Source organism: Cervus elaphus, chromosome 29, assembly GCF_910594005.1.
Source record: "Cervus elaphus chromosome 29, mCerEla1.1, whole genome shotgun sequence".
Lineage (NCBI taxonomy): Eukaryota > Metazoa > Chordata > Mammalia > Artiodactyla > Cervidae > Cervus > Cervus elaphus.
In genome coordinates, this window is record NC_057843.1 from 28318469 (window position 1) to 28345439 (window position 26971).

Sequence of the window (26971 nt, forward strand, 5' to 3'; positions counted from 1 at the left end):
TCTATTTGTGTCATCTTTGATTTCTTTCATCAGTGTTTTATAGTTTTATATATATGTGTGTGTGTATATGTCTTTTGTTTCTTTTTTAAAAATATTTATATATTTACTTAATACTTATTTATTTATTTATTTGCAGCTCATAGGATCTTTAGTTGTGGCATGTGGGATCTAGTTCCCTGACAGGGATTGAACCTGGGCCCCTCGGCATTGGGAGCATGGAGTCTTAGCCACTGGGCCATCAGGGAAGTCCCTCTTTTGTTTCTTTAGTTACATTTATTCCTAAGTATTTTATTCTTTTCATTGCAATGGTGAATGGAATTGTTTCCTTAATTTCTCTTTCTGTTTTCTCATCGTTAGTGTATAGGAATGCAAGGGATTTCTGTGTGTTAATTCTATATGCTGCAACTTTACTATATTCATTGATGAGCTCTAATAATTTTCTGGTGGTGTCTTCAGGGTTTTCTATGTAGAGGATCACGTCATCTGCAAACAGCGAGAGTTTTACTTCTTCTTTTACAATCTGGATTCCTTTTATTTCCTTTTCTTCTCTGATTGCTGTGGCTAAACCTTCCAAAACTATGTTGAACAGTAGTGGTGAGAGTGGGCACCCTTGTCTTGTTCCTGATTTTAGGGGAAATGCTTTCAATTTTTCACCATTGAGGATAATGTTTGCTGTGGGTTTGTCATGTATGGCTTTTATTATGTTGAGGTATGTTCCCTCTATGCCTGCTTTCTGGAGGGTTTTATCATAAACGGATGTTCAGTTTTGTCAAAGGCTTTCTCTGCATCTATTGAGATAATCATATGGTTTTTATCTTTCAATTTGTTAATGTGGTGTATCACACTGATTGATTTGTGGATATTAAAGAATCCTTGCATACTTGGGATAAAGCCCACTTGGTCATGATGTATGAACTTTTTAATATGTTATTGGATTCTGTTTTGCTAGAATTTTAAGGATTTTTGTATACGTTCATCAGTGATATTGGCCTGTAGTTTTCTTTTTTTGTGGCATCTTTGTCTGGTTTTAATATTAGGGTGATGGTGGCCTCACAGAATGAGTTTGGAAGTTTAGCTTCTTCTGCAATTTTCTGGAAGAGTCTGAGTAGGGTAGGTGTTAGCTCTTCTCTAAATTTTTGGTAGAATTCAGCTGTGAAGCCGTCCGGTCCTGGGGTTGTTTGCTGGAAGATTTCTGATTACAGTTTCGATTTCTGTGCTTGTGATGGGTCTGTTAAGATTTTTCTATTTCTTCCTGGTTGAGTTTTGGAAAGCTATACTTATCTAAGAATTTGTCCATTTCTTCCAAGTTGTCCATTTTATTGGCATATAGTTGCTGATATTAGTCTCTTATGATCCTTTGTATTTCAGTGTTGTCTGTTGTGATTTCTCCATTTTCATTTCTAATTATGTTGATCTGATTCCTCTCCCTTTGTTTCTTGATGAGTATGGCTAATGGTTTATCTATTTTATTTATCTTCTCAAAGAACCAGCTTTTAGCTTTGTTGATTTTTGCTATGGTCTTTTTTGTTTCTTTTGCATTTATTTCTCCCCTAATTTTTATGATTTCTTTCCTTCTACTAACCCTGGGGTTCTTCATTTCTTCCTTTTCTAGTTGCTTTAGGTATACACATATTTTTAAAATGTACTTCATTCCTGAAGTGCTAGCGTCTAAAACAAACATTAGCAGGACACATTACATTTCAGACATGGCTTTTAAAAAGTTTTAAATACCGTGGCCCAGCTCTCCTAGTCCTCTCACACACCAAATTACTCAAGGAAAGTATTTTATTTAAGTCCTGCTTATTGACTGGAATAAAGATTCTTATTTTCTCAGCTATGAGACCTGCAAGTAAATAATTTATTCCATGATTACCAGTAGAATACATGCCAAACATCTCCCTGTTAAAAAAAATCATTATAATGTAAGGACTTATTTTCAGTTTGTTAGGTGTGACAATGGCATGGGGTAAACAGATGAAATAATTCTGGCAAAATGCTGAGAACTGTCGAAGGTGGATAATGAGTACATAAGGACTCATTATACTATTCTCTCTCTCTCTCTTTTTTTAAACTTTTTATTTTATATGAGGGTATAGCCAATTAACAATATTGTGAGTTTCAGGTGAACTGCAAATGGACTTGGCTATGCATATATGCATGTCTTTTTTGTGTGTGTATTTAGAATTTTCCAAGGTAAAACTTAAAAAGAAAAAATCATGAAATACAAATGTTAATCGATGAAATAAAAATTTTCCCACAGACCAAACAACTGTTAGCATCAGGAAAATTTCACTTAATTATGAGTTCACCTTTCTAAAAACAGTTGGAGAACAAGGCAATGAAACAGGTCCCTGAACAGGCAAAGAGTCCACAAACTATATGTACTAGAATCTTGCCCTTAACCAGCACAGCTCAAGTTTTCACGTAGTGCTTGTTCACCAAATAAACAAAAGGGTAGGGGAGAGATGTCTAAGGCCAGGCATAGTGCCAACATGGCCAAGGACAAACATGGGGCTTTGAAGGCAAGTTGACAATGGTCTGAATCTAGCCTCCACCACTGCTTTACTGAACAGGGTTAACTTATGACAATGCTCTGACCACCTTTTTCTTACCTGTAAAATGGTGATATTCTTTCCAAAGATACTGAACTATCAACTAGTGTATTATACAAATGGCACATGATAAGTGCTAAATAATAAGAGGGTATTATTTTAATACATGGAAGAGGGAGAAACAATGTAAAAGCAGATGTGTAAATAGTCAAAAATAGGACTATGGGTCATTTAGTTCCGTGGTTAGAAAGCTGCTGAAGGTATGAGTGCTGATGTACAAACACAATAAACTAAACAAGTCTGGTTAAAAACTCTCTCCAGGGTTCCTGGAGCTAAGCCAGATTCCCAGATCTGACTCACTGCTTCGAGCAGTTATCACACGGATGAAATAAGGAGGGTGAATTCATATTTTTATTAAACTGATCTTGTAAACTTATAGCTATACCTTGTTCTTTTTTTCTCATAGGCTAAAGAAACTTTGCAAAAGATTGCTTCTCCTTTAAAAGAAACAATAAACCTTCTATTTCCTAGTGTGCATACAGCCTTGAGATTCCACTTGTTTCTCTTCAGTGTTTACCTTCAAAAGCAGCAAGCTGACAAACCTGAAGAACCCCAGTATCTTATAACCATTTTGAATGTAACTCAGAAAGTATGCTGCTCTCCATGCCAATCACCAAAAAGACTGGAACACAGCCAGTCTTATGGGGCAGACAAACATATCAAATAGTATCCTATATGACTATAAAGCATTAGAATCGACACATGAAACATGGCAGAGTCACAAACAGAGGACTGTCAAGAAGAATCTCATATAAGTGAGAGCAAGGGCTTCCCACCCATGTTCAAGCACTCAGAGGCATAAAACACTATGGTATGCTTGAGGAAGATAAATTCACTGTGGCTGAAGCCTAAGGTGTAAAAGGAGCGGGGTGAATAGTATAGAAGGTTAACTTGAGAAACATCTTCACAAAAGGCCTTATTGGTCAGCCTAAGGAGCCTCACTACGTACAATGGAGAACCACTAAGATGTTTAGATTGGAGAATCACAGGATCAAATTTTTAAACATTTTATTCTTTTAGAGCAGTTTTAGGTTTACAATAAAATAGGAAGGCAGGGGTTTCCTATACAGCCCTTGCCCCGACACACATGCATGGCCTGCCTGTATTATCAACATCACTCAACAGATGGTACATTTGTTACCAAGGATAAACCTGCACCAGCACATCACAGTCACCCAATGTTCAGAGAGTTCCCTCTTGGTGTTCGATTTGTTTTTAAAAGACATCTTGAGTGGCATGTATAGGACACTCTTAAGGTGGGAAAACCAGTTAAGAAGTCTCTATAATAGTTCCTGGAGAAGATGCTGAGGGCCTAACTAAAGCACACAGCAGTGGAAAAAAACAGAGTCTGGAGCTATACAGGCAGAATAAAGAGGAATGGAAAAGGAGAGTTTCATCTGAAGAAAAAGGGAGACTGTAGAGTAATGAGTTCAAGACTAAACGTTGAGCTTGAGGTATTCTGGTTCGTTTATTTATTCAACAAGGACTTGACCACTTCCTTTGTGCCACACATCATCACAGAAACACACCTCTGTATTCCTAAATTCCTCTGTATTCCTATATTCCTAAAACAAAGTCCCTATCCTCATGGTTCAACAGAAGACAGACAAACATATAACTTAACATTAGTGAGTATTATTAGCAAGTCTGGGGAAGAGAGGGAAAGATCTCTTTGCCAAGGCAACATCAGAAACATGAAGAAATGAGGGAGTGAGCCGTCAGAATAACTGGGTGAATAACAACACCTAAGGTGAGGAAACAAGAGAAACAAAGGCTCTGAGCAGGACCCTGCTTAGCATATATGAGAAACAGCAAGAATGGCACGTGGTGTGCAGGCAACAGGGACAAAGAGGGTGTTAGGGTATAAGTCCAGAGGCAGACGGGGCCACAGAAAGGACTTTGTATTTTATTCTAGATATAAGAGGAAGCCTCTATAGACTTTCAAGTTGAAAAGCAGTAGGGTCTGCCTGATACTTTAGAGTATCATTCTGGCTTGGTGTAAAGGATAAACAGAAGGTGAAAGGGAGCAGTGGGAATGGTCACTAGGCTACTCCACAGTTCAGGCAAGAGATGATGGTGGTTCTTCAGGCTGCTACCTGTGAAGCAGATACACGGGCAGATACTGAACATAATTTGAAAGTAGAGCCAAAGCACTTGCTGACGCCTTCCATGTGGGATGAAAAGGGGGCAAAGATGATTCCAAGGTTGTTGGTTTAAGTAACCAGGTGTAGAAGGAGCATATTTACTGAGATGGAAACACTGGGGAAGGTATAGATTTGAGGAGGAAGAGAGAACTAGAGTCTGTTTCTGAACATACTAGGTTTAAAGTGGCTCTTAGACGTTCAGTAATGGTCAAGGAGGCAGTTGGAAAAAATAAATCTGGAGTTTGGAGATACTGAGATTGGAGATACAAATTTGGACTAGGAATCTGGACAAGTTCACCTTGATTCAGAGGGCTTAGTAACATTCACCAGTTAGGAGGATCAGAAGCATCCAGCAGAGGAGTAAAAAGTCAGTCGGATACGAAGAAAATGAGGCGGGTGTAAAGTCTTAAAAGCCAAGTTAAGAAAGTGGTTCAAGGAAGAAGGAATATTCACTTGTGTCATGTGCTGATGAGAGATCAAGTAAGATGAGAAATGAATCTGTGGCGACAACAATGAAGTGATTTTGGTGGAGTGGTGATGAACAAGAGTGTGTGTAAGACAAAGGGGAGAGAAAAAGAGAAACAATGAGCTGAGGCACTATTATTAATTCATAATTCTTGGGTCAGTTTAATGCGAAGAAAATAGAAAAATGAGATGGTAGCCAGAGGAAAATACATGGTAAGAGAAGGTTTTAGGATAGGAGATATTACAGCCTATTTGTGTACTGATGGGATAGGCAACAGAAGGGAAAAAGCTGATGAGGCAGGGAAAAAAGGGGATAGTACAAGAACAAAGTCCTTGGTTATACAGTGGGGTTGGAATCTAGCAGACACCTAGACTGGCCTTTGATAGCAACAGTTTTAATCCATCCAATGTAACAGGTGGGAAGGCAGAATGCATGGGCAGATAGGTAAGTGTGGGTGAGAGATGATGGAAAATTCTTTTCTGATAACTTATTTGCTCAGTGAAATGAACAGCAGCTGAAGGGAAGTGATGAGGAAACGATGTTGGTAGTTTCAGAAGGAACAAATCAGTTACCTTGAAAAGTGGAAGGGTGTAAAAATGCCACACAGCACTGAGGCTAAGTGAGAATGTCCAGTAGACACTTAAAAAGAACAAGTTTGGAAACCAAGAGAGAAAGAGATTCATAAAGACTGGAGTATACTTAAAACCACGAAAATTAAAATGGGGGGAAAGCCCAGGAGATGAACTCAGAATAAGAATTAAGACGAGACCTAAGTTATAACGGCATTTATATGGCTGATGATAAAGGAATGAGCAAAAAGAGATTCTGATGGTTCATGTCCAGACTCTATTGCCATTCTAATCGTTCCAAACAGCTTTTTAGTGACCTACAGGAGATGCTTTCCCTCTTAAATATGCCAGTAAATCTGAGGTCCTCTGCCAGAGTTGTATAAGCTAATAGAATTGGGTCAAGCTTGCTCTGTAATGAAATTCAAAGGATCCAGGCCCTACTACACTATTGAGTAAGCAATCCCTTCTGAAAATTGTGGGTGGCCAGTCTGCCTTTCTGTCCTGTCTCAGTGAGTATGGAAGGTTTCACTGTCCTTTTGAGAGCAGCACCCTGGGAAGTACCAGCAAGGCCCAGTGTCACAGGGTATGTCCCTGTTTGCTTCTGTCCTTGTGTTGAAAGGTTCTTCTGTGGGCAGTGATGCTCTTGCGTGGTCTCCAACCCTCTGCTAGGGTCAGTTATGGCAGACAAACTCACACAGAGTTTGAAAGAAGAGAGAGTGAACAGCAAATTCCAGTGCTACAGTGAGGTCAAGTTGTATGCACATGGAAGAGAGACCTATTGGTTAGATAATCAGGTGGTACTGTGCCCTTAGAAAGAAGAGCGTACAAAGAATGGTTGAGAAATAAATGGGAGACGAAATCAAAACCAAATATAGCCTCATCTTTGAAAAGGTCTTGATGATCAAAAGAAGGGATAAGCTTGATGGAATGGCACAGAAGAAAGCATTTACTGGAATGCTTATGAGCCTGTAATCCTATTTCCTTAGCTTATGATTATTATTTCCTCCTGTTCTATGATGGTTAGAAATTTTAAAAATCACCTTACCTTGCTGATGTTCTCAGGAGCCTGGTCAGGAGTGTTGCTGAATTCCCCACCAATCTGGAGGTCACTGACACAGCAAATGGAATCCCTCAGTTCCGTGAGCTTTTGACTGCCTAATACCAGCATCGTTTGGTAGGGCTTATGTTCTTTGTGCTACAAGTCAGACAGTAAATAAATCAGTGTTCACTTAGAGACAAAGCAATTCAACTATAAATCCTGTCATGGCCAGATCTAAATTAAGTTACTGGTTATCTTAAGTTATACCCATAATATGCTGTCCTCAGTTTCCTTAGATTCTGCATTTGTCTACTCAGCACTGATCTTTTAAAAACATTTATTCATTTTATTTATTTATTTGGCTGTGTCGGGTCTTAGCTGCGACATGGAGGATCCTCCCTGTGACTGACATGTGGGATCGTTCATTGTGACACAAGGGCTTCTCTCTAGTTGCAGCATGTGGGCTAAGTTGCCTCACAGCATGTGGGATCCTAGCTACCTGACCAGGGACTGAACCCATGTCCCCCTGCACTGGAAGGCAGCTTCTTTACCACTGGGAAGTCCCAGCATCGATTAATTATAGGTCCAAACTAATTGTCAGTTATTTACCTCTTCCCTGTATCCAGAGCCCATACTCTGAAACTATCTCTAACTCTCATTATACCAAGTCAGTATTTCTCCTCTGTCCTAGGTCAAACCACAGCCAGGTACCAGACAACTACGACAGCCCCACAGCCCAGAGCCGCCAGGAATTATTCAAGCTAGTCAATCCCAAACTGTGTACTCTGCTTTGCCTTGCCTTTCCTGTGGAAACCAATAAGGGCTGTGGCCTGTGCTTTCCCCTTGCCTCCTGACTGATCCTGGTACTTCCCCTTTGGTCCTGCATGACACGGCATACTCTCCCCCCAGGAAACATAAATAATGAAAATCTTTCAGTGACACTGGTCTCCATAAATTAAAATCCTATGAGTACAACAGACACTTGGTGCTGTGCTGCTTACACTTGCCCAAAATTCACATCATGCTGGAATCCTAAGGCCCAATGTGCTGATGTTAGGAGGTGGGGCCTTTGAGGGTCATTAGGTCATGAGGGTGTACCCCCTCATGAATGGGATTAGTGCCTTTATAAAAAGGATGTGACTTGGGAGAGGGTGCTCACCAGATGCTGGCACCATGATCTTAGACTTCCAGCCTCCAGAACTGTGAGAAACAAGTTTCTGTTGCCTATAAGCCACCCAGTTTGTGCTATTTTGTTATAGCAGCCAGAATGGACTAATACACCTGGCAATAAAACTTTTTTTAGTGTAAGTGAAAATTTATAAACAAATTGCTACTAAAGTGACATTAATATGAAGAGTCTTAGGAATATAAGTTCACTGACTTTTAAACTGTCCTGAAAGCTACCTCACTGAAATCAAGGAATCTATACACTACCCACGTTTGGTTTTATTAGTTTTGTTTTGCTTTGTTTTCTTTGATTGATAATTTAGGATCTTAATCAAACAGGGTATTAGATTGGTGCAAAAGTAACTGCAGTCTTTACACTGTTGAAATTTGTTGTTTGATACTTGAATATATTTGTAAATAAATGTGGTTATGTTATACATCACTTTATTGCACATTTCTTACTTTTCTTTTTTTAGCTAATGACTTATTACCTGCTGTTTATTTTATATTTGTTTTAGACTATGGAAATGATGTTAGACAAAAAGCAAATTTGAGTGATTCTCTAATTCGAGTTCAAAATGGGTTGTAAAGCAACACAAACAACTTGAAACATCAACAATGCATTTGGCCCAGGAACTGCTAACAAACTTACAGTACAGTGCAAAACTTCAAAAAGTTTTGCAAAGGAGACGAGAACCACGAAGATGAGGAACGTAGTGGACAGCCACCAAAGTTGACAAAAACCAGTTGAGAGTTATCATCAAAGCTGATCCTCTTACAACTAACAAGTTTCCTAAGAACTCAACGTCAACCATTCTACAGCTATTTCTCATTTGAAGCAAATTGGAAAGGTGAAAAAGGTGAAAAAGTAAGTGGGTGCCTCATAGGCTGACTGAAAATCAAAAAAACCTTTCTTTCTGAAGTGTTGTCATCCTTATTCTATACAGCAACAACAAACCATTTCTCGATTGAATTGTGATTTATGACAAAAAGTGGATTTTATATGAGAACTGGTGACAACCAGCTAAGTGGTTGGACTGAGAAAAAACCCCAAAGAACTTCCCGAAGCAAATGTGCACCAAAAAAAAAACGTCATGGTCACTGGTATTCTGCTGCTGGTCTGACCACACAGCTTTCTGAATCCCAGTGAAACCATTTCATCTGAGAAGTATGCTCAGCAAATAGATGAGATGCAACTGCAACACTGGCAGCCAGCACTGGTCAACAGAAAGGGCCCAATTTTTATGCACGACAATGCCTGACTATACATCATACAACCAATGCTTCAAAAGTTGAATGAATTGGGCCACAAGGTTTTGTCTCACCTGCCATATTCACCTGACTACCACTTCTTCAAGCATCTTGACAACTTCTTAAAGGCAAAACGCTTCCACAACCAGCAAGAGGGAGAAAATGCTTTCCAAGAGTTCATCAAATCCTAAAGCGTGGATTTCTATGCTACAGGAATAAAAAAACTTATTTCTCATTGGCAAGATGGGTTGATTGTAATGTTTCCTATTTTGATTAATAAAGATATGTTTGAGCCTAATTATAACAATGTAAAATTCAGTCTGAAACCACAATTATTTTTGTACCAATCTAATAATTAGTGCTAACTGTACCACAGATGATATGAATCATCTGTGGTGTATATATATAGTTATTTATTCACAAGTGCAATTTATGTGCAGTAATATTTCAATGAAATCTTATTAAAGTTTATGATACATCTATTTGGGAAATTGAGAATATATTCACTGCAATAGAGCTCTTTTTACTAGAGATGCCTAAGAAATTCCTGGATACCCTTGACCTGCTAACTTCCTGCATTTTCATCGAAGAAGAGCTGTCCTTAGCTAGTTCAATAACTTTCCAAGAATTCTGAAATGGTAAAAACAAAACAAAACCCTCCTTAACCAGTTTTTCTACAAAAAAAAAAAAACAAACCCTCAAGAAATAATACTATCCGAATCACTGCGGATTTACACACTTTCAGTGGCTACTAGTACAGAAATCAGGTATACATTCCAACGTTGTAACTGTAATCCTATTACTCAAGAGATTATATGAAAATTGACTTTATGATATTCCTTGTAAAACAAAGAACTCAAGAATATAAACAGAATGTCATATAAAACAGCATATGCTTGTGTTTATTTTGGTTCAAATAAGGTTTAAATAAATAAACTCTCTGGCAAAAGTCACTCATATAATCTGTAAAGTCCAAAGGTTTTACTACTGACCTTATGAAAAATCACAGGGTAAAAGATATTTATAGATAGGATAAGCTCTCCTTCTTCAATCATGTCTGCTGAATTTTCAGGCTTTTTCCCTATAGCATGTGACTCCTGAAGAAGAAAAGCAATAAGGGACATTAAAATCAGACACTGTGAACCAGATCAGAGGCAGTATAGAATAAGGGCTATAAGCAAGGGCTTGAATCAGCCCTGGATTTAGCTCCTAATTCTACTTCAAGAAAATTGTTTAAAAAACTTCACTAAGTTTTAGTTTCATCATCTGTAAAAAAAGAGAAAATATTTATTTTACAGACTAGTTGCTGGGAATGTAAAATAAAGCACCTAATAAGATGCTTGGCACTAAGTGCTTAGCAACTGATGATAAAATAGGAGTATCCACTAACATATAACTGACATTTATAGTCATTAACACTTTTATGTATCTCCTTCCATATTATCACAGCTTCCCTTGTGGCTCAGACAATGAAGAATATGCCTGCAAAACAGGAGACCCAGGTTCGATCCCTGGGACGGGAAGATCCCCTGGAGAAGGAAATGGCAACCCACTCCAGTATTCTTGCCTAGAGAATTCCATGGACAGAGGAGCCTGGTGGACTGCAATCCATGAGGTCACAAACAGCCGGATACAACTGAGCAATTTCACTTCCATATTATCAAGAAAGTTATTTGACAGATGAAACTCAGCTTTACCAATTTACCCAGGGTAAATCAGACAGTTTGAGTACAAATACAGATATGTTTCACTCTAAAACCCTGTTTTTACTACATATCATATCTTTCAGTCACTTCAGTTCAGTTGCTCAGTCATGCCCAACTCTTGGCAATCCCATGGACTGCAGCACGCCAGGCCTCCCTGTCCATCACTAACTCCCAGAGTTTACAAAAACTCACGTCCACTGAGTCGGTGATGCCATCCAACCATCTCATCCTCTGTCGTCCCCCTTTTCCTCCTACCCTCAATCTTTCCCAGCACCAGGATGTTTTCAAATGAGTCAGCTCTTCACATCAGGTGGCCAAAGTATTGGAGTTTCAGTTTCAACATCAGTCCTTCCAATGAGCACCCAGGACTGATCTCCTTTAAGATGGACTGGTTGGATCTCCTTGCAGTCCAAGAGACTCTCAAGAGTCTTCTCCAACACCACAGTTCAAAAGTATCAATTCTTCAGGGCTCAGCTTTCTTTATAGTCCAACTCTCATATCCATACATGACTATTGGAAAAACCACAGCCTTGACTAGACGGACCTCTGTTGGCAAAGTAATGTCTCTGCTTTTTAATATGCTGTTTAGGTTGGTCATAAATTTCCTTCAAAGAGTAAGCGTCTTTTAATTTCATGGCTGCAGTCACCAACTGCACTGATTTTGGAGCCCAAGAAAATAAAGTCTCTCACTGTTTCCACTGTTTCCCCATCTATTTGCCATGAAGTGATGGGACCAGATGCCATGATCTTAGTTTTCTGAATGTTGAGCTTTAAGCCAACTTTTTCACTCCCCTCTTTCACGTTCATCAAGAGGCTCTTTAGTTCTTCACTTTCTGCCATATGGGTGGTATCATCTGCATATCTGAGCTTATTGATATTTCTCCTGGCAATCTTGATTCCAGCTTGTGCTTCCTCCAGCCCAGCATTTCTCATGATTCACTCTGCATATAAGTTAAATAAGCAGGGTGACAATATACAGCCCTGACGCACTCCTTTTCCTATTTGGAACCAGTCTGTTGTTCCATGTCCAGTTCTAACTGTGTCTTCCTGACCTGCATACAGGTTTCTCAAGAGGCAGGTCATGTGGTCTGGTATTCCCATCTCTTTCAGAAGTTTCCACAGTTTATTGTGATCCACACAGTCAAAGGCTTTGGCATAGTCAATAAAGCAGAAATAGATGTTTTTCTGGAACTCTCTTGCTTTTTTGATGATCCAGCTCATGTTGGCAATTTGATCTCTGTTTCCTCTGTCTTTTCTAAAACCAACCTGAACATCTGGAAGTTCATGGTTCACGTACTGCTGAAGCCTGCTTGGAGAATTTTGAGCATTACTTTACTAGCGTGTGAGATGAGTGCAATTGTGTGGTAGTTTGAGCATTCTTTGGCATTGCCTTTCTTTGGGATTGGAATGAAAACTGACCTTTTCCAGTCCCGTGGCCACTGCTGAGTTTTCCAAATTTGCTATCACATTTAATCCATCACAACATCACACTTTCCTTTATATTTGCTTAGCCCACCAGGCTCCCCTTTCCATGGAGTTCTCAAGGCAAGCATACTGCAGTGGGTGGCCCATTCCCTTCTCCAGGGTTTCTCTCCAACCCAGGGATCAAACCCATCTACTGCATTGTAGGAAGATTCTTTACCGTTTGAGCCACCAGGGAAGCCCCAATAACTATAAAATAGAGGCCACCAGAGTGGACTGGTTAAGAAGGTGCAAAAGATGTTTTAAAAATAGGTGGGAGTGACATCATGCAAAATGGTACAGTAGGAAACAGAGGCACAGTAGGATAAGTCCCTCCAGCACAGCAACCATTAAGATGGAAAGAGATTGGAATTCACTATCTTGGCACACTGAACTCTGATTGACCAAGTGAGGCCCAGTGAAGAAACACGCTGCTGATGTTCCCAGATAAGCAGAGGGTTATAAACCAAACCATGCCCCACTCTCGGCCCCACTGCGGATGTAGAGAGCAGGCTGTGGTCCTGGAAAAGGGAGCTGATGCCATGATGAGCAGTGTGGGATCATGTTCTCCAAAAAATAGGGGTAACCATGCTGTGGTTGGTCTGGCAATGCTCTGAGGCCCTGACGCAGAAGCTTGCCTTGGTTATGGTCCTCTTGTCATGGAGTCCAAGCTCGCTCTGCTCACCCCATGACAAGCCAATGAATCTGACAGCTGAGGTGTTGAGACAAGGAAAATGACTTTATTCAGAAAGCTAGCAGACTGAGAAGAGGGCAGGCTAGTGCCTCAAAATAACCATCTTATTGGGGTCCAAATGCCAGGTTCTTTTATAGATCAGAGATGGGGCGAGGTGAGGAAGCAAAGAAAAAGGCCATTAATCTTGCAAACATCTCCTAGAACGGCAAGCCTCAGGCAGGGGATGTGTTCATTTCTTCCTTCCTGCCATCTACAGGAGGACAGGGTTCTGAAAAAAGGCACTTTAACAGTCAGACTGAGGGACAGGGTCCTTTTAAGCATCCATTACATATGATTATAATAACAAAAGCAATGAAAAGCAAGTCAAAGAAACAGTTTCAACATGGAGTCAGAATTGGCTGCTTCTCTCCAAAGCTCTTACCAGCAGTGGCTTCCCCCAGCAGCACCAACTGGAAAAATTTAAAGACACAGGACCTTTTGTAGAGTCAGACATTTAAGGAAATCTTGATCAGGTCACTGGTTGACTAAAGATAATGAATCAGAAACATCAGCAACCATATAGGTAGACCTTAAACTACTGTGGGTCCAGCTCCAGACCACCACAAAAACAATCACAATAAAGTGAGTCATATGAATTTTTTGGTTTCCCAATGCACGTAAGTTATATTTACACTATGCTGTAGTCTGTTTAGTGTGTAGTAATAGCATCATGTCCCAAAAAACAATGTACAGACTGGAACCATAATTAAAAACACTTTATTGATTAAAAAACACTACCTTCTTTGCCTTCAATGAGCTGTAATAGTAATGTTAATGATCAGAGATCACCATAATAAATATGATAATAATGAAGTAGTTTGAAATATTGTGGGAATAATCAAAATGTGACAGAGACATTAAGAGAGCAAATGCTGTTGGAAAGACAGTGCCAAACAGACTTACTCAATACAGGGTTGCCACAAACCTTCATAATTTTCAAAAAAAACCACCACCACACTACCTGCAAAGCATAATAAAGTGCAGTAAAATGAGATATGCCTGTACACAACAAGGACTACACACCGGAAAAATAGTTTAGAAAATTCAAAACAGCTCTAGCCCTCAACAAGGAAAAAAACACACTCAGAATGTCCAGTTCTCAACAAAAACTTATAAAACAAACAAAGAAACAGGAAACTATGCCCCATTCACAAGAAAAAAAGAATTTGACAGAAACTACCACTGAGGAACCCCAAACGTTGAGATGGAAAACTGAACATTTCCATGTGGAAGTTAAACAATACATTCTTAGATAACCAATAGGTCAAAAAAGAAACCACAAGGGAAATAACAAAATACTTTGAGACAAATGAAAACAAAAACACAACATCAGAAACTTAACAAGATGCAGCAAAAGCAGTAGAAAGAGGAAAACTTTCAGCTCTAAACATCTACACTGGAAAAGAACAATCTCAAACCAATAACCCAAGTGCATAACCTAAGGAACCAGAAAAAGAAAACTTAGCCCAACGCTAGCTGCTGCTGCTGCTGCATCATTTCAGTCGTGTCTGACTCTGCGACCCCAGGGACTGCAGCCCACCAGGCTCCCCCGTCCCTGGGATTCTCCAGGCAAGAACACTGGAGTGGGTTGCTATTGCCTGTTCCACCCAACACTAGCAGAAGGAAATAATAAAAACTGACTTAAGAAAAAATATAAAGTATGAATAGAACTGTAACAAGTAAGAAAACGGAATCAAAAATTAAAAACCTCCTAACAAAGAAAAGCCTAGGACTAGATGGCTTCATGTGAATTTATCAATCCTTCCTAAAGTCCTCCAAAAAATCTGAAAAGGAGAAAATAATTCCTAACTTATTCTATGAGATCAGCACACTCTGATACCCAAGTCAGACAAAGACACTGTGAGAAAACTACAGGTCAATATCCCTTATGAATATAAAGATAAAACTTAACAAAATACTAGCAAATCAAGTTCAGCAGCATATAAAAGGGACTGCATGTCACAACACCAAGGGTGATTCATTCTGAGGATGCAAGGGTATTTCAACATAACAAATCACCACACTAACAGAATGATGGAAAAAAACACATCATCCCAACTGATGCCAAAAAAAAAAAAAATTTCTACAAAAGTCAATACCCTTTCTTGATAAATAATAAATAAATAAATAAATAAAATAGGAACTGAAGGGAACTTACTCAACATGATAAAGGCCATATATGAAAAACCCACAGCTAAACTAATAAAATGGTTAAAATGTTAAATTTCATGCTACGTAAATTCCTCGGTAGTCATCATCTTAAGTCATTCTGAGGGTTTTACCTAAGAAATAATGGATTAGAAAAGAATGGGTGGCGCAGTGGTAAAGAACCCACCTGCCAGTGCAGGAGATGTAAGAGACATGGGTTCGGTCCCTGGGTTGGGAAGATCCCCTGGAAGAGGAAATGGCAACCCACTCCAGCATTCTTGCCTGGAAAATTCCATGGACAGAGGAGTCTGGGGGGCCACAGTCTATGGGGTTGCAAAGAGTCAGACACCACTGAGCATACACTACAGACCAAAACCAGGAGCAGAACAAAAACATCAGAAACAGAGTGGTGAAAGGCATGAAATCAGCCTAATAGAGAGCAAGACCAAAGTAAAAACAAAAATAAAGGCAGAGCACTGAGAGGACAATGTGCCATCATGGGAAGTTTCTTTTTTTTGCCTGTGCTGCACGACTTGCAGGATCTCAGTCTGCCAACAGGGGATCAAACCCACACCCCAGGGAGTGAATGTGTGGAGTCCTAACTACTGGACTATCAGGGAATCCCCGTCACCTGAATTTTATGGGTCTTTTTCTCCTATTAGCTCCCAGTCCCAGCGAAGGTTCTCTCATTTGTTTCCAGCTAAGCATGTCCAATATAAACTACCATACAGTTATGGGTAACAGCCAATAAACAGGTTTTGTTCCATGGGAAAAGGTGGAAAAGAGAGGACTTTTACCATCTCATAAGCAAATGTCTCTTGTCTGCAGGCTCGATCTATCGTTAAGGTTTCTTCCCGGTGTTTCAGAAGCCTCCTCCTAACCCTGTTACAAGAAAAATCAGACTTCAACATTTTGGGGGTCTTCAAAAATATCTTTAATACTTAGTTTTTTATTCTGAACTAATTTTAGACTTAAAGAAAGGCTGCAAAAATATTACAGAGTTCCCTTATATCTCTTACCCAGTTTTCCCTGTTAACATCTTACCTGTTCAGAGATTATCAAGACCAGGAAATTAACATTAATACAGTATTACTGACTACAAAACATTTTCAAATTTCACTAATTATTAAGTTTAGTGCTTCTTTTATCAGTCTCAGGATCCTATGCAAACACTTTTTTATTTCTCCTTTACCCTCCAGTCTTTTAAACTTCCTCAGTCTGTCTTTCATCATCTTGACACTTTCAAAAAGTCCTAATCAGTGCTTTTGTAGACTGTCCTTAATCGCTGTTTCCTCGTAATTGGAGTAAGCTTATATCCTTTGGGCAAGAATGCCACAAGATGATGTCCTCAGTGTATCATCATGAGGTTAACAATGTTATTCATTTATATCTTATTCCTGGAGATACTTCTCTTGTTTAAGTTCCTATCTGCCAGGTTCCCACACTAGAAAGATATTTTGTTTTCCTTTGTACCTGGTAAGTGTTTGGGGCGGGGCGGGGGGGGGCGGGGCGGGGGGGGGGGGGCGGGCGCGGGGGAGATACTTTGAGACTATGCAAGTCTTGTTTCTCTTGAAACTTTCATCCAGTAATTTATCATTCACTAGTAGATTTTGTCTGCAACATGTATTACTGTGGTTTATGCCTCACACTGATTATCTATTTTTCTCCTTTAACATTCATTCATTGGTATTATGAGGAAAACCTACCTCCTTCTTCCCATTTATTTATTTGGTTACTTGTATTAGTACAAATTCATAAATACTTACCTTATTCTACAGGTTAAAATCTAACAGTATTGTTATTCTGTTGCTCAAATTATTCAAGCTTTGGCCATTAGGAGCTCCTGTTGTATCAACAAATTCTCATAATTTTTGTTTTTCCTATTTAACCATTTCCTTACTTTATGGAACCATAAAATGCTCAAAGCTTACCCTGTATTTTCATGTCTCAGCCCTAAATCAGCCACTCCTCCTAGGAGACCTAGTTCCTTCACTGGAAAGAGGCTTAGAGACCTACTGTATCTGAGCATGAGGCATTCTCATTGTTCCTGCAGTCACTGCTTCCAGGACTCTCAGCAGAGGTAGGAAACATACTGTGTGTATGTTCAGTCAAGTTTGACTCTTTGTGACCCCATGGACTGCCGTCAGCCAGGCTCTTCTGTCCACGAGATTTTTCAGGCAAGAATACTGGAGTGGGTTGCCATTTCCTCCTCCACAAAATCTTCCCAACCCAGGGATCGAACCTGCATCTTCTGCATTGGCAGGTGGATTCTTTACGACTGACCCACCAAGAAAGCCTCAAAGGAAAAATACACTAAACCACACATGTACACACATCTGTGTTTCTGTATTTTTCTGTTATGTATTTTTAAATCCATGGTTTAAACTAATACTTCTAATCCCAAGAATCACAGGATTCATTGTAGCCTTCAACCTTTCCGTGTTTACAACTTTTCTCCACAAGTGAGAAACTCAGCTCCCTGTATCTAAATCTGTTTGCTTAAATGTTTGGTTCTTTAAAATACCTGGCTTCAGAACTGCTAACCTGCTAACACCCCTGTGAAAACCACTAATCATTAACAGTTCTTCTTGTCTTCAGCCTTACAACACTGAATCAAAGTATGCTTTTGTACAGAATCAGATTAGATCTTTCTTCCTAATTCTCTTCAGTGTTGTTACGCTATTCACTTGTAACACAATTAGACTAACTACTTCAGTCTCCCCTCAACATCCGGGCTGGTTTTAATTGTCTAATTACTTTTGAGGTGTGTAAAAGATATGTGAACCACAACTATGGTTCTAAGAGAGTTACAAAAGAGTTATAGAAAGTATATGTATTTAGAGAAGCATCATTCCTTCTTTGTCTGGATCACTAGCCTGTACCTATTCCCTTCTTTCTTTCCAACCCTCTCCCATCTACCCACTGTGGGCCACAAACCTCTATAGTTATGATTTATCCTCTACATTGTTTTTGTTCAAATACATAGATACCTACAAATTTTCTTAGATTACTTTTTCTATCAGTCTGAGTTCAATTAGGAGAAAAAAATTAAACAGTAACTAAGTGAAAGTGAAAGTCACTCAGTTGTGTCCGACTCTTTTCGATCCCATGGACTAAAAAGTCCATGGAATTCTCCAGGTCAGAATACGGGAGTGGGTAGCCATTCCCTTCTCCAGGGGATCTTCCCAACCCAGGGATCAAACCCAGGTCTCCACCACTGTGGGCGGATTCCCTGCCCTCTGAACCACCAGGGAAGCCCAAACAGGAACCAGACAAAGCTTTATCTAATTAATTATTAACTTAGGACTGGAGGGATGAGGGAATGGCAAGTAAGAAGTAGGGAAATCTAGAGAATACAGGAATAGCAGACACAAGCCGTATCCTTCCTTGTGCTAAGAAAGAAAAGCCAAAGGCGGCTCCCTTTTCTTCCCCCAGGACTCAGATCCAGGCCTTGTGGGAGAGGGAATGGCTGTGACTTGCTGAATGTCAGAGAAGTTGCTAGGGTACATCAGTGAAAACTGCTGGAAATCTGCCAGCAAGGGTGCCAGGAAAAGCTTTTTTTTTTTTTTTTTTTTTTTAGGAAAAGCTTTTATAGGGAGGTTTCAAGCAGAGTGGAGTGGGGGAGAAAGCTGCTGTGATACAGGCCACCTGGTAATGCAAGGAGCTGGGTGCTTGGGAAGCGCAGCAGGTCCCTGATAAACACTGGACCAAGAAGCAAAACTGTTCTCATTAAAGTCTCGCCTGTGCCCTTTACTGACAAAGCTTACTTAATACTGCGCCAGCTGGGAAAGGAAAAATATTTAAAGAGCTGAGACTAATTTTTACAGAGCAGGCAAAAAGGGTACATTTTTAGATGAGAGCCAATAAATTGATACCCAGTAATATTTCTTACATAACAGAGAGCATATGCTTTAGGGCTTTACTTTTTTTTCACAAATCAGTACTGCCTAGAAATCTATTGGTTCATCTTTCCTCATCTTTTAGCACAGCTGTCCCATACTCCACTGTGTGATGTCCAATATAATTTCTTCGACATTCTCCTACATATGTGTATTTAGAATATTTCAAATATTTGCAGTTACAAACAATGCTGTAATGAATAACTTTGTGCATAATATATTTTCATATTGTTGGAGGTGTCTCTTCAGCAGAGAATGCTAGAAGTTGGACTGCTGAGTCAGAAGTTAAGTGCCTAGGTAATTTTGTGTTGGGCATTACCAGATTTCCCTAGAGGAGTGTTGTTATCAATTTACGTTTCCATCAGGAATGTATGAAAATGCCTGCTTCCCCTCAGCCTCCTCAAAAGAATGTATATTTTAAAATTTGTGCCAGTCTAATAGGAGAAAGGGCTTCCTTCATGGCTCAGTAATAAAGAACGCACCTACCAATGCAGACCTGGGTTGGGATGATCCCCTGGAATAGGAAATGGCAACCCACTTCAGTATTCTTGCCTGGAGAATCTCACGGACAGAGGAGCCTGGTGGCTATAGTCCGTGGGGTCACAAAGAGTCAGACACAACTTAGCAAATAACAACAATAAGAGAAAAAAGTTCATTTTAACTTTCATTTTTCTAACAATGAACATGCATGAACATTTTTTCATGTTTGTGAATCATTTTGATCCTTTTGTATGTGTGAATTATTAGTTCATATCTTTTTCCCATTTTCCCTTTCGGCTTTTGGTATTTGTCCCTTAACTTTTTTTTTTTTTTGTCCCTTAATTTTTAAGGGCTTATGTGTTAGGGTTATTGGCTCTCTGGGCATATATTTTCTCCAAGTTTGGCAGCATTTTGACTTTATGGTGCTTTTTTTTGTCATGTAAAAAAGTTACATGTTTATGTAGTCAATTTTATCAGTCTTTCCCTTTTATTATCTCTGGGTTTAAATCACAGTTAAAAAGCCTTTCACTATACCGAGGTAGGTATGTTTCATTCTCTACATTTTGATCCCAATCCCTTTGAAGTTTATTCTTGTGTATAGCGTCACACTAAACTTCCATATGCATCTGAATCTAACTGGACTTTCTCTTTTATTCTAAATGTCTATTTGTCTGCTCATGAGCTAGTAACTATTTTAATTATAAAGACTTTGTAGTATATTTTAATACATAGCAAAATTACTAGGAAGTCACAATTTTCTTCCCCCCACCCAATTTTTCCTAGTTATTCTTGCAAATATTCCATATGAAGTTTATTATCAACTGTCTAACTTCATGAAGGAACCAATACTTTTGGCATTTTTATTGGGATTGTACTTAATTTGTAAATTAACTTAGAAAGAACTGACAACATCAAAAAGCTGAGTATTTCTATCTAAGAACAGAGGATATCTTTCAATTTTTTCCAAGACTTGTTCTGAGTCTTTCAGGAAGGTTTACAATTTCTGTTTCCCTCAGCTTTATACATTTCTTGTTAAATTTAATCTTTCTGACTATTGTAAATAGGAACTTTCTCCACCATTATGTCCTCTAGTTGTCTATTGTTTATATGAAGGCTATTATTTTTTATATATCAATTTTGTATCCTGCTCTTACACTAAATTCTTTTGTTTTTGGTCTGTTTTAGCACTTATTTCTTTTCCAGGTAATACCATTTTATCATTCACAAATAGAGCTAATTTTTCTTCTTCATCTACTCTTATGCTTCTAACTGATTTCTTTTGTGAAACTGCATGGCTAATCCTATAGTACAATGCTGCAAAGTAAGTGGCGATACTAGGCATGCTTGCCTTACTCCAGATCTTGGTAAAAATACCTGTACGGCTTTAATGTTTCTCTATTAAATAAGATACTAGCTTTACAACTAAGGCATACATATTTTACCATGTTGGAACAGTAGCCCTGTTAGAACAGTTCCATGTTGGAATGGCCCGTTTTTTGTTCTGAGTAAATTTTAGCTTTATTTTGTTGTAATCAGAGTGTTGTTTATATTATTTCTACTCTATGTATGGAACTGACGTTTCCTCTGTGACCTAATACAGAGCCAGTTTTTCTAAATGAGCCAGGTAGTCTCTAATATAGGCTATAAATTTTATGTATATATTATATATATATAGATATATATACCCATATCCATAAGACATATCCTACTGATTAGAGCTCTCAGATGATGTCTTGTGCTGAAATTAGTATATTAAGGTGCCCTATTGTTAATGCATTTCTAGCTAATTTCTTATATCCCCTATAGTTTGTTTTATAAAGCTTCTATCCCCTATGGTTGTTTTATATTATTTGGTGTATATATAAGTATTTTCTCTTAACTGTGGTTTGTGGTTTTTAGCATTAAAATGTGTCTTTTGTCAGATGTAATGTTTTGAGGCTTGAACTTTATTATTCTGATATCAAGACTATTGTGTGCATGTGCTAAGTTGCTTTAGTCATGTCTGACTCTGTGTGACCCTATGGACTGCAGCCCGCCAGGCTCCTCTGTCCATGGGATTCTCCAGGCAAGAATACTGGAGTGGGTTGCCATGCCCTTCTCCAGGGGATCTTCCCGGCCCGATCCAGGAATTGAACCCACATCTCTATGTCTCCTGCATTGGCAGGCGGTTTCTTTACCACTGGTGCCACCTGGGAAGTCTATCAAGGCCGTTAATTACATCTGCTCAATTTCTTTCCATTTGTCTGATGTACATTTGTCCCACCATTTATTTCTAGTCTCTCTGGATTACTTTATTTTAGATGTGTTTTTGTTTTGGAAGCCTAATCTAAACTACTTTTATTAAGGCTGTAGAAAAACTGATGCCTATGGCCTCAATTCTATTACATTTCATAATTGTACATATTTTGTTATATTAGCTGTTTTTTTCATTATGAGATGTGTCTTTTTGCTTGTTTGGTTTTTAGAACTTGGGAAGTAAGTCCTGGTATTTGCATTTTTGTTATGGAGTTGATAATTCTGAGTTAATTTTCCTAGGTAACCAGTGAAACCTTTTAATTTGTAGATTTGGGTTTTCTTCCAAATTCTGGAAATTTTTCTTAGATTATATTTTTAAATATTCTATTTACAAGCTATTGAATTAAAAACAATGTTGCTTAACCTTCTGGGGTGACAAAGAAGTCTCAGTAGCACCCATGTAGTAACAACTCTCTTATTCCTAGGAATTAAAATCTCTTTACATAATAATAAAAATTTCAAAAATGCTGAAGATAAGCTTGCTATGGATCAGGGAGAGCAGCAGTCTATCAACTGCCTTTTTCCTCTTAACATACATAAAAAGGAGTCCAGTAGCTCCTTTGGGGAAAAGAAGTGCTAGAAATTTATTTCATGCCATAATAAAGGGGTCATGTATTTAGGTGCTGTTTTTCCTTTTATGTATTTAAGTTATTGGTAGGGAGAAGAAAGGAAGGTTTAGCAGGGGAAGAGAACCTAGATACAGATTTTTGGCTTTTCAAGTAAGTCTAATTTGCTTGTGGTACCGTTTAGATTAATATTAGTCCTATTTTAAATACGTTTTAAAGTACATCAAAATAAACCCAGCTAAGAAATGCTGCACTAACTCCTTTTGCATTAGATTATACATATAATTCTACTCAAATTTCCTATGGAAGGGACTAGAAGACAACTAAGGAGATTCAGGTGAATCTAATAACAGGAAATAGCCAGGGGAAGCACTGTGTAAAATTGCCTGAAAAACCATTTCATATAGCTTAATAAAGTCATTATAAGCCAATGAGCATGTCATTATAGCAAAAAAAAAAACCTGCTTCATAATTACCATCAACTTTCTTCTTTTAGTCAATCTTGGGAAAAAATCACTTCCTTAGGTTTATGCAAGTTTCATTTATCCCACTCATTCTACAAATATCTTCTGACTCCCTATTATATGCCAAAATTCTAGGTATGGGGGACACGGCAGTGCATGTGACAGACATTGTTTATGGAACTTTTAAGCCTAGCTAGAAGACAGAAAATTAAATAAGTGTGATGAGTATTTCGATAGAGAAGAACTGGGGACCACATGAACATAACAGGGGAGCTAGATGGAGTCCATAGTCCTTCAGCTAAGACTTGAAAAATAAGCAGAAGTTAGCAAGACCAGGGGATAAGGAATCATGAGTGTTCCAGGCAAAGATCTAGGACGAGAGAGCACATTCTAAGAACATAAAAAGTGTAACATGGCTGGAGCACATAGGGCTGAAAAGGTCAGCAAGATCCATTCTATAGAGGCCTCTGTGATCCATTTAAGGACAAAGGTTTTAAAAAAGAGAGTGACACAATCAGATGTGCATCATAAAAAAAAAAAATCCAACTAATCAATCAACAACAGTTTAAGGGCACCAAATGGAGCAAAGCAGTACAACAGGCTTAAGGGCAATTCAAAGATGAAGGAGCTGGACTCTCAATGAGTACTCAAATATTTTAGAAATGTTAGAAGTGCTCTAGACATTACAAGAGCATCTACTCCCTAAGGGAGAGAGATGGGTTGCAGAGATGTGGAAATGAATCTTAGGGACTCAAAGAAAGAGTAGGGTTCCGCTGGGAGAGGGGCCATGTGCATCCTGAGCCACTGAAAGAGAAAATGGTTGAAAATGTATCAAGAAAGGCATATTTGGGCTATGTGGAAGGTTTCAAATGAGGAATCTGAGTGAGGAGTCTGAAATTTGTCCATAGAGGAGGCTGAGCCATTGACAGTTTCTCAGCAAATGAGCATACTTAGGTGATAACATGATGGGTAAGTCAGAAGAAAAGACAGGACCTAGGGAAGACAGGAACCTTTTACAGTGCTCCAAGTGTTGCTAATGTCAGCAATAGGCATAAAAGAAACAGATTTGGCAATTACAAATAAAAAAACAAGATAGAGTCAAATCACCTGCCTAAATTTTTGAGGGTGACAACAGAAAGGATAGGATAAAGGATGAAAACATAGCTGAGATGGTGTGAAGTAAGCAGGTTACAAACTGGAAATTACAAATTTCACTATTACATGCAGTTTCCCTATAACAGTATTATCATAGAGCAGCGTTTCTCAAGATATGGCGGGCAGACCAGAACTGATCTCTGAACCATCTGTTATCCAATTAGTACAATAAGAGGAAGCATTTAGAAATGATCACACTTAAAGGACAGTAATTTTACTGTTGAATTTCGTAATAAAAAATTTGGAGTTCTACTGTGCTTATCTTTTAATTTCATTTTTTTAGTAATTCATTTTTATCCTATTTTACAAAAGTATAGATCTGACATAAAATTTTTAAAAAACTTAGTCCTTTTACCACAGCATCAGAGTATTTAGCTTGCACCCAAAAATCTAAGTGGATTAACTGTACTTTTGTAAACATTTAAAAATAAACACAAATTTGAATATGGAGTAGATATTAGAGGGAATGCATTAACTGTTAATTTTCTTAAGTATAATAATACTTCTCTGATTTAGTAGGAGAATGACACTTTTTGGAGTTAACACTGATGTATTTAGCCATGAATTATGTCTGCAACTTACTGTAACAGTTCAGCAATAGATAAAGACACACAGCAGCTACCTCAAACACATACAACTAAATCAAATAGGGCCAAATGTCAACAGTGGTTGAATTTAGGGGGTGGGGAAGAGGGTCGAAATGTGTAGGCCATGACTGAGCGACTAGGCACACACATGATAACAATACCATACTGTCAACTTCTGAATAATATAATGTTGAAAAAAAATTTAAATAAGTATCTTGTAATAAAAGTTAAGTCCTCCATACCCCAAAGTCACTAGGTCAGTATTTTCTGGGATGACTTCTGGATCCTCCCCTTCCTCAAGGCACTTCAGTTTATCAAGGCTAAAACAAAAACAAAAAAAGCAATCATGCAACCATTTGGATTGTGTCCCAAATACTTCACTGAATAATCACAGAGCGAGAATTAAAGGCAAATTATGCGCCGATACTCAACTAATGAAAAGGATACATGGCTGACTGAAGTCGGCCAATATTGTTTAAAGGAGAAAGAGATCCTTACTGATTTTTATATTTTCATCCAAAATAAGACACTTTGAAGAAAATCTTAGTAACGGCATACTCAGAAGATCCCCAAGAGACCACAGACAATCAAGGTTTTAACCCTGTTCTGGTTAAATCTCCTTTCAGTCTCATTACTAAGGTTCCTCCGTCGTCAAAGTCTGTCAATGACAGATACACGTCGCTGTTACTCTGACTACTTTCTTATATTAATAAGCACTTTAAAAACTAGTGAATAGAAAAATTAATCTTTCTTGCAGCTGCCTCGTCCCTTCTCTCCAACTAGACGAAATCGTGCATTCCCCTCGCGGGACTTCTCCCGTTGTTTCGGGAAAGCTTTGATAGGGCGGCCCTTCTACCCCGGAGAGTAAACCACAGGCCTGCCCAAGGATGAGTCCCTGGGGAGAGTAGGAGCAAGGCTGCACCCCGGATGACTCCAAGCTGCAAGAGCCCCCTCGGCCCCGCACTCACCCGCACACCGCCCTCAGCTCGGCTGCCGTTTCCAGGCTGCAGCCCAGATCGCGGGCCACGGCGGCATCCTCGCTGCCGGAGTCGGTGACTCCTCCGGCCCCGGGCAGCGCCGGTGCCGGCGGCTCCTTCAGCGACAGGTCCCCTTCCCCGCGCAGCCGGCCACGCCACAGCTCCCCGAAGGCGGCCACATGGAAAGCGTGCGTGTTTAGCTCAGGAAGCTCGTACTCTGGAAAGTTGAAGCCGCCACTGCTGGGGACCGGATCCTGCCTGCCATCCATCCCACCCCACGCTGGGTCGCCTCGGCTGTCTTCAGCCATGTTCGCCCCACTCCCTTCCCTGCGAACAGCGGCTGATCAAGGCCTCGCGGGGCATGCTGGGACCTGTAGTTGCGCGTGACTCGGGCTGGCAAGCAGCCGCGCTGCACTGGCGCAGCTTTAGACACTACATTTCCCGGCAGGCTCTGAGTCGGACCCGCCCTGGGCGGGGCACTGCAAGCCTCCGCGTGCAGGGTTTGAGCGCATTGTTCTCCGCTTCATCCGCACAGCTGAGCGGTTGCGGCTCTGTTCGCTGCGGGCAGTGGCTGTGTTCTCAGCCCCCACGGTTATGCAGCATCGCTCTCCTACGGAGCAGGGCGGCCCTGACATGCCCTTTGGTCTCGCTCTTGGCTTCTTTCTCGGCCCTAGGGTTCAGGACTTTTCCTTGACTCCAAGGTTCATGAGCTGCGCTGCTGCCTCAGTGCCCCAGAGTCTGAGAGACTTGGGGGTTGAGGGCTGAGACCCGGGACACAACCAGCTCTCCAGATCCAGTTCCTTTAGAACCTCACCAACGGCCCCATGAGCTTCCCAGCTGGCTCAGTGGTAAAGAATCCGCCTGCCTGACAAAGAACAGACTTGTGGACGGGGGAGGAGAGGATGGGACAAATTGGGAGAGTACCATTGAAACATATATATTACCATATGCAAAATAGCCAGTGGGAATTTGCTGACACCGGGAGCTCAAACCCCCTGTTCTGTGACAGCCTGGAGCAGTGGGATGAAGGGGGAAGTGGGAGGGAGGTTCAGGACGGGACATTTGTATACTACCACTGAGTCATGTTGATGTATGGCAGAAATCAACACAACACTGTAAAGCAATTATCCTCCAATTAAAAATAAAAAGAATACAGATAGCTGTTGGAAAAAAAAAAATCCACTTGCCAATGTAGGGGAGAAATCCAACAACACCCTTTTCAGGCAGGTATTTATCATCCCCATTGTGCTAT

The 26971-nt window shown here is 39.7% G+C and overlaps 1 protein-coding gene across 2 annotated transcripts in view; it reads right to left on the reverse strand.

Moving 5' to 3' along the window:
- The window catches only part of SNAPC3 (small nuclear RNA activating complex polypeptide 3), a 36935-nt gene extending 10874 nt beyond the window's left edge, over window positions 1-26061 (reverse strand). The window contains exons 1-5 of one of the 2 annotated variants that reach the window (XM_043890662.1): window positions 25711-26061; window positions 24985-25062; window positions 16094-16178; window positions 10274-10345; window positions 6837-6986 (exon numbers count right to left, since the gene is read on the reverse strand). In XM_043890662.1, the coding sequence (XP_043746597.1) occupies window positions 6837-6986; window positions 10274-10345; window positions 16094-16178; window positions 24985-25062; window positions 25711-26027 (702 nt within the window). In that variant the 5' untranslated portion in view covers window positions 26028-26061. Of the gene's footprint in view, window positions 1-6836; window positions 6987-10240; window positions 10346-16093; window positions 16179-24984; window positions 25063-25710 lie in introns of both variants that reach the window. The other variant, XM_043890661.1, reaches the window with a different exon arrangement.
- Between the last annotated feature and the right edge of the window lie 910 nt (window positions 26062-26971).